This window comes from Capricornis sumatraensis, chromosome 7, assembly GCF_032405125.1.
Source record: "Capricornis sumatraensis isolate serow.1 chromosome 7, serow.2, whole genome shotgun sequence".
Taxonomy (NCBI): Eukaryota; Metazoa; Chordata; class Mammalia; order Artiodactyla; family Bovidae; genus Capricornis; species Capricornis sumatraensis.
In genome coordinates, this window is record NC_091075.1 from 18595905 (window position 1) to 18609447 (window position 13543).

Genomic DNA, 13543 nt, shown 5'->3' on the forward strand with positions numbered 1-13543 from the left:
CCCCTTTACTCCACAGCTGCCATGGTCTGAGGATGCCCAGTCACACAGAGTGGTCACTGCTAGGCACTCTGGTTTTAAGTACAAGTCTGATATATTCTAGTCTAAGTGCCAGATGTGTGAATAAATGAGCCTTCAAGGTCATCCTAATCTCCAGCCATCAAAATAACCTTTGCATCTTCCCAGCTCTGGCCCTAGGCATCCTAAAGCATCTCTGCCGTGCCCTGTTCAAATTCTTAGCTCAACACAAGCTGTGAGAATAATGGTTGTTTAACCTCTATGTTCTGTTGTGATTTATTATGTAGTAATAGCAACCAGAATAGCAGTTACTATTTTTAAAAATTTAGGATTCAGATTCTAAAGCCAAAATACTATTTACAACAGTTCACACAAAAAGTAGTACTGAAAATACAAATCTAATGAAACATGTGAAGAATCTGTATGTAGAAAACTACAAAACACTGACGAAAGAAATCAAGGACTTAAATAAATGGAATGATATACAGTCTTTGTGGACAGGAAGGCTTGACATTAAGATGTAAGTTATCTTAATTTTGATCTTTAGATTCAATACAATCCCAACAAAAACACATGAAGGCTTTTTTTTTTTTTAGTAGATACCAACAAGAAGATTCTAAAATTTCTAAGGAAAGGCAAGGTACTAAAATAGAAAAGAGAAAAAAAAAAAACTTTGAAGAAGAATAGCAGATTGTTAGTTCCTTGTTTAAAGCTTTCTAATGGTTCCTCTTGCTATCAAGAATAAATTCAAATTCTCTAATATGGCCTGTAAGATAGTGGGAGACAAGATAATCCCTCCCTCACCCCACGTCCGTGTCCTAATCCCTAGAACCAGTGAAAACGCTAGGTTACATGGCACAGGGGTGGTAACATTACAGAGAGCATTAGGGCTGTTAGTCACTGGATCTTCGAAGAGGGAATATATAACCCAGGTAAGCTCCACATAATGATGAGCGTCCTTAAAAGTGGAAGAGGGAGGCAGAAGGGAGTCAGAAGGAGATGTGACCACAGAAGACTCCTCTGAGAGAGGCAATGTTGCTGGCTCTGAAGATGGAAAGAGTGGCCAAGAGCCAAGGAATGTGCACAGCCTCTGGAAGCTGGAAAAGGTGAAGAAATGGATTCTCTCCTAGAGCCTCTGGAAGTGAATGCAGCCCTAATGACACCTGGATTTTAGCCCAGTTAGATTTCCAACCCACAGAAGAGGAATTCTGAATTCATGTTGTTTTAAGCCACCAGTTTGTGGTAATTTGTTACAGAAGCAAAGATAAAACCAATGCAGAGACTTTTCATGATCTGACCCCTGCCCTGCTTGTGTGTGTGCTTGTGCTCAGCTGCCAAGTTGTGTCCGACTCTGTGACCCCATGGTCTGCAGCGCGCCAGGCTCCTCTGTCCATGGAATTTCCCAGGTAAGAATACTGGAGGGGGTTGCCATTTCCTGCCCCAACCAGGGATCGAACCCGTGTCTCCTGCACCGGCAGGCAGATTCCTTACCACTGAGCCACTGGGGAAACCTCTACCCCTCACACCTCAGTACTCCTCCTTTTCACAATCATTTCCTAAAGGTACACCTTAACCTACTGCAAGTCCTCACCTGGGTTTGCCAAACTTTGATCAATAAAATGTATTAAAAGCTCTGCTACAACTAGAAATGCCTAGCGTTATGGTGAAGTGACACAGAATGCTGAGCTGGTAAAGAAGTATAACTTGCCACAAGAAAAGCAAAGCAGCCGCAGCACAACATCAGGTAAGGCTGCATGCTAGAGCTTTGTGTCCAAAGGCCAGCAAAGAGGCTGACTAGGGCAGAGTATTAAGTTGCCTTATAAAGACTTCTGAAGAGGATCATGTTAATATATTTTTCCTGGAACTTGTTGTTTTAAAATACATGTGTTCTAAGTTTAACTCCTTCAAGAATGTCACCAAAAACTTCAGCACTAAAGTAGCCATGAGTGAAAAGGCTGAAAATCTCTATTCCACATACACTCACTCTTAGCACAGAGAGTTCTCAAGTCATGCTTGTTCACTTCCGACTGTTCACACAGGCTCTTCCTTCTACCTGGAACCTTCGAGGTCCCCTTCTACCCACTTCACCTGACTAACTCTTACTTATCCTTCAGCTCTCAGCTCTTCCTCTAGAAAACATTCTGTAATTCTACAAGTCGATGCCCACTTAATGTCCGCTTAATGTTGTATTGCAGTATACTGGACCTCTGTGACAGTGCTTTGCATGTGGAACTGTAACTAGTGTACACTCTATAAGTCAAAAACCTGGGCCTACTTGGCTCTCCGCTCTATCATATCCTTAAGGTTTAGGAGAGTGACTGCCTCATGGATTCCATTGCTGTGTTTTGAAGAAAAAAAAAAATCAGCCCAGTAAATAATCATCAAATATTTCTGTATCACGGCATTTATCTCATCACAGCTATCAACAACTGCATGGTATTTAAGGGCCTCCCTGGAGGCTCAGTGGTAAAGAATCCACCCACCAATGCAGGAGACTTAAGAGATGCAGGTTCAGTATCTGGGTTGGGAAGGTCCCCTGGAGAAGGAAATGGCAACCCACTCCAGTATTCTTGCCTGGGAAATCTCATGGACAGAGGAGGCTGGTGGGCTATGGTCCATGAGGCCCCAAAGAGTCAGACACGACAGAGCGACAGCAGGCATGCACGTGCATGGTATTTAAAGAGAAAGAACTCAAAACTTAATACTTATACTCTACTACCAGAACAAATTACAAGTCTGAATATTTTTTCTCTGCCATTCTACACTTTTTATTCTTTAGTAGTTCAAGTATGAAAACACTCGAAACAAAAGGCAAGTAAAAATCCACTGCATTTCATTGCATCTAAAGTGTTTTGATGTTGCCGCTTTTTTTCCTTCTTATTAGATGTATGAGTTTCCTAGTAGAAGTGTAACAAATTACTACAAATTTAGTGGCTTAAAATAGTACAAATTTATTACTTTACAGTTTGGAAGTCAGAAGTCCAAAATCAGTTTCACTGGGCAAATGTCAAGGTGTCATGGGCAAAGCTGGTTCTTTCTGAAGCCTGATGAAAGAATCTATTTCCTTGCCTTGTTCAGCTTCTAATGGTCACCTGCATTCCTTGGCTTGTGGCCCCTTCCCTCCATCTTCAAAGATCATCATTCTAACCTCTGCTCCTGTGGTCTTGTTACTTTCTCTGTAGGCTGACTCCTCCAGTTTCCAATAAGGATGGTTGCAAGTATATCGGGCCCACCCAGATCCAGGATAATCTCCCTAGCTCTAATCACAGCTGCAAAGGTTTTAGATGGTCAGCGAGGTACAGCCTCTGATTTTCTATAAGCACCCTTGCTATCCTTATTGAGAGAAAATTATCATAAAATCTACCCAAACGATAGATCTGCATCAGTGACATAATTTCCTTCTTGAGATCAGATTCTCACCAAAGGAAAACTGATTCTATTCTTGCTTTATGCAAACTCGAAATGAAAATCAAAATTTACACAGCAAGTATTTTATGGAACATCTAGTCACTATACCAGAAAAATCATAGGCTCTTAAATGTTTCCTCATTCCCCTCATTCCGTAGAGAAGCAACATTCCGAATATAAAAATGTTTGTTTCATTAACCTTTTCCTGAATGAAAAGACTGAATTAATTCAGGAAAAATTGAATTCCTGGATCAAATTCCTGAAATTTAAAAAATTTTAACATTAAAAAAAAATTTATTCTTATTTTTTGGTCATGCCACACAACATGCAGGATCTTAGTTTCCCAACCAGGGATCGAACCTGCGTCCCCTGCAGAGGAAGTGCACAGTACTAACCACAGGACTGTCAGGAATTCCAGAATTTCAACTTTTTTAAAAAGGCAGATTAAGAAGTTTTCATTATCTTCAAAAGAACATCAAGGTCAGCAAACTACAAGCTCCTCTGTCCTACTGAAATACAATTCATACTAATTTGGAAAAGTAATTAATTACTAAAAATTTATTTCATTCATCACTGAACTACCAAGAAATAATTCAATATTCAGCCTGTATGTACTTTAACAATCATCTTTATTAAAACATTGCTGAGCCAGCTGGTGAACAGTCACACTCCTCACCCTGCTTCCCTGTTACATCCCACCATGCTGGTCCCTTGCCCCAGACCCACTCACGATCCAGCAACTAAAGCAGTAATGCCAGGCACGTTACAGTCTGACACAATTCTGCTCCAGTGTCAAAGCTGGGATCTATTCAGTGGTCAGTATGTTAAGTACTAATTACTAAATATTTTGAATATAAAGTATCAATAATATTGCTAAAATACATTTTTAATGAGCATAAAATGTATACAGACACATACACCTCTAAAAAGTCTGCAATTAAAACCCTAGTGATTTAAAAAATGGGAAGTCTGGATCACATCTGATTACCCTGGATTACTCTTCCTGATGGCAGGCTAACAGCTACACAGGTAACTGTTCCAGTCACGGCTGGCAGACAGAGCGCATGGAACCGTTCAGATGAGCTCTCACTGCACTAAGTACAGATTACTCCTGCCACTCCATCAGCTGTCCTCTTGGATGCCATCGTAACGACTGCTAAGGGTGAAGGGGCCAAAAGAAAACCAGTATTGGTTGAAAACCTACTACATGCAAGGTACTCTGCTTTTCTATCCATAATCTTATATAATTCTCATAAAATCCTGTGAGGTATCACTATCATCACTTTACAAACAAACAATGACGTGAAAGGTTATTAATTCATACAATTTCACACAGTTCGGAAGTAATGAAGATGCCAGTGAAGTCAAGGTTCCATACCCATTTCACAATACCTATTTCTCAGAAACACTAGGAAAAACAAGTGAGTTAGGACTTGGCTACAGTCTAGGCAAGGGATTTTACTACTTCCTCTTGCCTCCCTATTTCATCTCCCTTTTCCTCAATTCCTTTTCCTGGCAGCTTTCGGCACGCAATCGTATAAAACTTAAAACCTCTCTTCCCATAAACCAGCTAGCTACAGTAGTGGCCTATCGGAGGAAACCTTCCAAGAGTAGATTCTTTGCAGGGAAGGCTGGACAGTGTAAGAAAGTTAGTAGCCAAGTTCACATACTCCATTGAGTGCCTATCGCACACTGCCGCTGGAAATATGAGGAGGAAAACTCACACGGTCTCTGCTGCCTGAAGAACTTATATCCTGGTGTTTTGAAGGAAATGAAGGAGCCCCTCATTTGCAAAGCATCTCATTTTACTAAACACCAGGTACTTTAAAAAACAGCACCTCATTTAATGTAATCTTCTCAACAACCCTAAGAGGAAGGTATTATTCCCTAAAGCTCAGAGATGTTAAGTAATTTTCTCCACAAAACCCTGGGCTGTAACAGAGCCTACACCTTTTTCACTAGCCTACATTTTCTGGCCGAGTCTGAGTATGCTTAACCTACTGGAAATAATAGCGGCTTCCCGGGGGCTGAATACAAGATCTGCTCTAACACGCAATGTTAACTCTGAAGATGCTCTCATTTCTAGGAAAGTCCATTAAAGATTGACTCAAAATCCCTTCTATTTCAACGTCTTTAGCATCTAATACTTCAGGGTTTACAGATAAATCAGAAAGATGGAAGTTAGCTGAAATACTGGAATCAGTGGCAATGAACGTGATCCACAAAAATTATTATACACATTATCTCAAAAATTGAGGGGGAGGTGTGGGGTGGGAATGAAAATACAGTGAAGAAGGCTGAGCGCCGAAGAATTGATGCTTTTGCACTGTGGTGTTGGAGAAGACTCTTGAGAGTCCCTTGGACTGCAAGATCCAACCAGTCCATTCTGAAGGAGATCAGCCCTGGGATTTCTTTGGAAGGAATGATGCTGAAGTTGAAGCTCCAGTACTTTGGCCACCTCATGCGAAGAGTTGACTCATTGGAAAAGACTCTGATGCTGGGAGGGATTGGGGGCAGGAGGAGAAGGGAACGACTGAGGATGAGATGGCTGGATGGCATCACCGACTCGATGGACCTGAGTCTGAGTGAACTCTGGGAGTTGGTGATGGACAGGGAGGCCTGGTGTGCTGGGATTCATGGGGTCGCAAAGAGTCAGACATGACTGAGTGACTGAACTGAAATGAAAGCAACACAACAACAAAAAAGTAAAAACAATCCAGATACCAGACACTTGTGTATATATTTTATAAGATCCTTGAGACATCTATTAATCAGTTTAGGAGAAAATTATGTATGCAGAAAGTTCTATTATAGCATGGCACTGTCTTCATGAGAGGACCAGATGCTTCTGGTTGGCTATAAAGGAAGACTAGAAACTTGAGACAAAGACACTGCTCTGATCAAAAATAACTTACTTCAGATAAACTAGTATCTGTATGTACACTTGTATCATTTTAAATTTTGCACGTGCTCTCAAAGTTGAAGAGTTTCCTATAACCCACCAGATAGTATTCCTGAGTGATAGGTATGTTTATATAATGCTGCTGCTGATGCTAAGTCGCTTCAGTCATGTCCGACTCTGTGCAACCCCAGACAGCAGCTCACCAGGCTCCCCCGCCCCTGGGATTCTCCAGGCAAGAACACTGGAGTGGGTTGCCATTTCCTTCTCCAATGCATGAAAGTGAAAAGTGAAAGTGAAGTCGCTTCATCGTGTCAGACTCTGTGCGACCCCACGGACTGCAGCCCTACCAGGCTCCTCCGTCCATGGGATTCTCCAGGCAAGAGTACTGGAGTGGGGTGCCATTGCCTTCTCCAGTTTATGTAATGAAGTCTAATAATAAAGCAATGAAGTCTGATAATTCCCATTACTATCTCATCTTTCTTGCATTATGGACAATGAAATGATAAAACTGCCGATAGTATCATTCTTGGGAAAGGCACATGGTAGGAAGAAAAAGCATTTGAAAATGAGCACCATTTGCTTCCTAAAAGAAGAATCAGAAAGCAGAGTTTTATTGATAAATCTGAGTGCCCCCCACCCAAAACAAACAAAAAAACCACTTCTAAAATATATCTTTCAATTTAAGTTAACGGGGAGACATTATGGAGTTATGCCAGGTTCCCTGGTGGCTCAAGGTAGAGATGTAGGTGCGATCCCTGGGTTGGGAAGAGAGTCCCTGGAGAAGAAAATGGCAACCCACTCCAGTGTTCTTGCCTTCAGAATCCCATGAATGGAGGAGCTTGGCAGGCTACAGTCCGCAGACCCAAAAAGAATTAGACATGACTTAGCAACTAAACAACAACAATGGGGTTATGCTGTAATTACCCGGATATTATTCACTCAGTCTTTCCTTGTTTGAGGACTCTTGGAAGGACTCTCAAAAGGCAAAGTGTAAGCTGAAAAATATTCAACTAATACTTTCTATGAAAATACAATGATTCTAAACTGCCCATATGCTGCTCAGTGAAAAACTTAAGTACAGAAATGTAACTCCAAGGAAGGAAGTTCAAAAATAAATATTTCACAAACTCAAAGAAATCAAATTGTATCTTCAAATAAGTGTGTGGGGGGGTAGGGGGGAGGAATAAGTGGGGAAAAGTATGTTAACAGTTAAACACAGAAAACAAGGACAAATATTAATGAAGTCTGGGCTTCTGCCTCCCAAGCCTTTCCAAAGTCAAAGTGTCTAGTAAGAGAACTTTTTAGAGTATGTTAATAGAAAGAGATATGGACCTGGAACTAGAAAGACTGTATTAGACTTCATTTAACAAATGAAACTATAACTTGTTCTGGGCCTCAAAAATACTGAATATATAGCAGTGAACAGGAGACAGGCAGCTACCCTCAAGAAGCTTATATAGGCATTGGTGAATAATACCCATCCAAACCTTTCTGGATCTTGATTTCATCTGTTTAATTAGGGACTCGAACTAGCTGTCTTACAGACTGTACTCCAAAAACACCGGGACCTCCACCTCTATTTTAACCACAACAGCTCTGCTTTTTTCGGATGTCTGTAGCAGGGCTTTACAAACTCCTCTGGGAAAAGAAATCTGTTTGTAAACATGTTTGATAAACACTAAAGTAAGTGATTGCTGGGTACCAATCCAGTTTTACAACTCTGTCTTCTGTGATGTTTCAAACTCATACTTCTGATCTATTTCTTTTTCACCATGTCTGGAATTCCACAGAGATATAAAAAGGCAAACTAGTTTATACAGGACTGAAGAATCAATCACAAACCCAAACGATTGCTTAACCATTATCTATGGATTCCAAAAACAAAAGTTACTTTTCTCTGAGATTAACAAGCAAAACAAAAACAGATTTGATCTTGTTATTTATCAACTTAAGCCACTTATTTTCACAAAAACAAACAAAAATTAACTCTAGTCCTTTATCTTAATTTCCAAATTCCTTAACACTCAAGACCTTTCTGTAATCTGCCCCCTTTTAAGTATTCTTTTCAGCTTTGATCGATTGGGTTTTCCCTCTCACCTAGCACTTTTTGCCTCTTGGTTCCTAAATTTTTCAACTTTAGTTCATGCCCCTGCAACAGCCCTCTCCTCTTACCTCTACCTGTCAAATTCCTCAAGGTCATAACCAACTTGAATGTCACCAAAATACATGGCAATTTAGGAGAAAGGCTGGGATTTTGTTTTATCTATGAGGCTAATCTCGAGTCCCCAACTGCAAGCATGCAACAAATGCCGAAATGAATTATATCAAAGGAAAGCAATGATTATAAACAGCAGAAATCAAGCATCATCTATATCTGGCTTCTAAATGTATTAACTGATCTTTTACATATTTAACATCTTGATTACAACTGATATCCTGCCACTCTTTGAGTATTCACAAAATTTTAAGACTAAGGCAAATAAAATTGTACACTACGACAAATAATGCATACTCAGGAAATCAAGAAAAGACACAATTTTCGGATCACTATTAAACATGGATTTACAATATTCTAAAAGACTGGGGATCTCTTCTTTCAGTTCTTCCACACACAAAGCTATTTCAAAAACTAAACAAAGACAAGAATTTATGTTAAGTTTACAAGAACAAAAACTGCTCACAAATAATATCTTCGTGTTTGTTCAGGGCAGAAGAATGAAACGTACTACACTGTTCACATTCAAAACCCATACAGTAAACAATGACCAGAAAAAGTACAGCATGTAACACTGACAACTATGGCTGATCCAAAGGATTATGAAGACTAAGCCATCACGTCTGACTTACAAAAAAAAAAAAACAATTCAACTTCTGGTTCTCAGGATAAACGATAAACTGCAAGCATGTACAGCATCAGCTGTAAAAATTAAATGTTCGCTGAACTGATTTATAAAGTCCAGTAAGTTTTCACTAGCAGACTGGGTAAAATAGGTCAGTCCAACAATCATTTGAAGAGCACCACCAGACTTTGCTCTCTTACACAAACAGAGAACCAGACATATTCTTCTAAAGTATTCAGTCAGTCAGTTTCGAGAGTTCTCATCTGAAATATTCCCGTTTATACAGAGAGGGCCCCTCTCCCCGGGCCCCATCCACTAACTGAGGGAATGGGTATCCTACAAGCATCATTTTTCAGCGGAGACTGTTACATCCCCAAAGCCCACGACCTTAGTGTAAAAGCGGCCTTCACGTTGCATTGCCTGCTGCCGGTATGAAGGCCTTGCCTCAAACGGGGCCAACTCTGGCACGTTTTTGTGTTTCTGAAAGTGAAGCTGGGGGGCGGGGGGGAACACCCAGATCTAAAAGCACTCGTTTAAATCCATTTGACACCGGCTCCTTTTCAAACACGACCAGCCAGCTCCCGACGCTCTAATAGCAGCCGCAGCAGCAATGACAGATCTCGAGGCCGAACTGGGTCAGGGTTACAGTTACACTTGTGTTGCCTATTTACACCCTTTGTCTACAAACTTGAGCACTAACTTAAGTTTCCTTCCAGGCAGCGTGCTCGCCGGGCCTCGGAAATCAGAGCAATTTTCCCCGAGACAGGAAGGGCACAACCCTCCCCAGCTCCATGGCTACAAGCAGCCTTCCCCGGACCACGCACTCTGCGGCCCCGGGTCTCTCCCCGACAGGGGTCGCTCGGGGCATCTCGCCCGCGCCAGGGACGGGATAACCGGGATTCACGTGGTCTCTGGGCTGCCCCTTTTCTACGCCCCAACTCGCCCCGGAGGTTCCGGGCCTGGGGCCACACTCCAGAAGCAGCCCGAGTCCCCGATGCCCCGGGTCGGCCCCGCGCCGGGGCGTCCGTCCCCCCTCGCCCCGTCCCCAGTCAGGCTCTCGCCGTGCGCCCCCCGCCCCAGCCCGGCAGCCCCCAACTCCCACCGCCCGCCCGCCCTCCCCGCCCCATCGCGCCGCGCAGGCTGCCCCGCCGGCACTAGGCCCCGCGCTCCGCCCCGGCCGCCCTCCTCACCGTTCTGCTGGTGCGGCCCCGGGCCCGGGCCTGCCGGCGCGGCGGCTCCTGAGGCGGCGGCTCCGCCAAGCTTGGGCGGGATGCGGGCGCTGGCAGCCGGATGAGGGGACCCGGCGGGGGCCGACATGACGGCGCTGCTGGCGGCGGCGGCGGCGGCGGCGGCGGCGGCAGCGGCTCGGCTTCGGTGGGGTGGGCGGAGGAAAAGGGAAGGCGGGGCCGGAGAGGCGAGAGGAAGAGGAAAGAACGCGGCCGGCGTCACCGAGGGAGTCACCCGGGAGCGCGGCTGGAATGCTCGCGCTCCACCCCGCAGCCCAGCTGGGCCGCCGCGGGCACCGGGACCCCGCCCGGCCGCTGCCCCGCCGCCGCCCCGAGCCCGGAGCCGCGGGACTCCCACCCCGGGTCGCTCCCCGCAGGCACGGGCTACGCTCGCCGCAGCGCCCCCTGCAGGCGGAGCCTGGCGCACCCAGGCCGGAGGCGGGGCTCGCGGCGGCCGCCTCCCGCGGCGAGAGTGGGGGACCTGCGTCGACGCGGCGCGGGGGCGGCTCCCGCGCGGGGCGGCGGTGGGGCGGGAGTCCCAGAGCTGCGTGCGGGGTGGCATCCGGAGCCCAGGGCTAGGTCTGGGCGGACTGACCCCACTCACCCTTCCTCCGAAGAGGAACCCGGGGTTTGTCTTTGTTTTTTAATCTTGAGGTGTTCCCCCCCCTTAATATTAAATTCTAAAGGAAATAGGCATTCAAGCTCCCAGTCCTTCGGCAATTATAATCCAAGGCAAAGGAAAAAGAAACATTTCTCTATGATAAAACAGAATCTCAGTCGGAACGGAGAACTTTTCTCACTGACTTACATACTGGGAAGAGCAAAGGGGAAGATGGAGTAAGGGAAACTGAAAGACAAACTTAGGTTTTTGCCAAGGGTTGGCTCATCCTGTTGGTATTCAGAAGAGAAGCTGTAGCACTCAAAGCAAGATCTCAGCTTCGTGTGTCTTCGTGAGGAAAATCTTTGAATCTCTGGCATGTCCCAGCATGCTAACTGGCAAGCAAACCCTGGACTACATTACCCAAGTCGTTTTGCCATCTTATTCTGGCCGCAGTTACTCTGTGTTAGAAATGAAACTGTTCAAAAACATCAAACTCCGAATGGAATCCAGCAAGATGATATTTCTAATTACTGAATGATTATGCCGACCATAAAGTGAGTTGTAGGCTTGGAATAATGCAAAGTTTCCCTTTTAATTGTTGCCATGAATTAATGATACTTGGTGCTTTAATGCACCAGATGAATTACAAATAGGGTTTCAGTAGTTGGATTTGTAGTTTTTCTTTTTGCAATTTATTTATATTCTTATTTCCACAATTCTGGTTAATTTTTCCTTTCCATTTTATACATTTACACTAATAAAGGACCCAAACAGTACCAAATGCTAAAATATGCTAGATCCTGCATGTGGAAGATACATTGTCAGATTCTTAGGTTTAAAACCTATGATTTTGTTAAATGTAAATTTTCAGAATCTTTAGAGAAAATTACACATATAAGACAATCCTGTCCTAGAAAACAGTATCATATTGATACAAACTACTTGAATTTTTAACATTTTAGGTCGATAATGAAATACAATGTAAGAGAAAATAGTATAATGGACTATCATATACTCATCAACTAGTCAGCATTTGTCAATTCGGGATAATCTTGTTTCATGTATACTGGCACCAACCTCTGCTCTCCTGAGATTATTTTGAAACAAATCTCAGACATACTATTTTATAGGTAAGCATTAAACATGTATCTTTCAATGCATAACATAATCACAATACTGTTATACCTAAAATCATTAAAAATAATGTATATCATCAAATATACAATTAACAGTTGTGTTTTGTAATAGTTTGTACTTTTGAGTTTTAGGATTTTCAACAATACATTATATTTCATCTACACAAAATGAGCAAGTGCTTTTCCACAGCATTGGGAGCTTTTCCACAAAAACCTAAGCCTCTGTGTGAGCAAAAGGTCACACCTTGCTTCGTCAAGAAGATTATACAATAACAGTTTTCAACACTTCCTGGGAGTCCTTTGAAAAGTGGCTCAGAAAAAAACAGCCACTTCAGGGAATAATTAGGCAGTTGGCTTTCTGCCCCTGGAATGTATCCTCTTGGGTGTAAGAAGCCCATTTTAATCACAGGTGTAGGGGATGAAGTTGAACCTTGTCTCTTTAGGGGAGACTCTTCTAAGAGGAGGACTAGAATGCTATGTTTTAACACTTCTTCCCCACGATCTTTTTTTTCTTCTTTTGGCCAGCCATGGGGAATCTCAGTTCCCCAACTAGGAATCGAACCCATGCCCCTTGCTTTGGGAGCACAGAGTCTTAACCACTGGACCTCCCTGCAATCTTTATCACTTAAGCTGCTTACACTTGTCCACTAATTCATCATAATATTTTCTAGCATTTTTATGAGTCTTTTTGCATGACCGATTTGACAGTCTTTATGAAAATATATTATTTCACTCTACTGCTTCAAGACCCACGACTGCTGTCAGCCAAGAAGAGGAAAAGGATGAAGGACTGAATGAATGTTTACTATGTACCAGGCACTGTGCTAGTCTCTTTAGATATATTTCCCCCCTTTAGTCCTCACAGTAACTCTATGGGATATTTTTCTTATCCCCATTTTACCAGAGGAAACTAAGACTTATATAAAGTTTAAGTAATCTTGGTAAAAATCATAAATCTGTAAATAGAACCAGAGCTTAAACCAAAGTCTATTTAGCATCGAAATCTTTGCTCTATTCACTACAAGCTATAGTTGTTTAATTTACGTTTTTCTTCATAAAGCTATGCTAATTACAACATACTATTTTGCTTGTCAAAAGATTTTCAGTTTTACATATTTAGAATTTGTTCCAGTATTCTTTTGAATGGTGAATCTTAGAGTGTTTGAAATGCAAATTCTCAGGTCCCACCCCAGACCTACTGAACTCTGGAGATGGGAGCCAAGAGCAAGCTCTCCTGGTAATTCTGATGTACTGGAAATTTTGAGAACCACTGCTTTGAATAGCAAAACGAAGCTGAATCGGTCCATTCTTTTTTTACATTGGGGGATAATAGTTCTTTTCTTCAGCACATTTCTCCAATTTTTTACCAATCATTGAAAGTGATATTTTGTAGGTGTGTGACTACAGTGCCAGAG

The 13543-nt window shown here is 42.9% G+C and overlaps 1 protein-coding gene across 2 annotated transcripts in view; it reads right to left on the reverse strand.

Moving 5' to 3' along the window:
• SEC24B (SEC24 homolog B, COPII coat complex component) overlaps positions 1-10482 on the reverse strand; it is a 79121-nt gene extending 68639 nt beyond the window's left edge. For both annotated transcript variants that reach the window (XM_068975003.1, XM_068975002.1), the window contains exon 1: positions 10356-10482. In XM_068975003.1, the coding sequence (XP_068831104.1) occupies positions 10356-10482 (127 nt within the window). The remainder of the gene's footprint in view (positions 1-10355) is intronic.
• Between the last annotated feature and the right edge of the window lie 3061 nt (positions 10483-13543).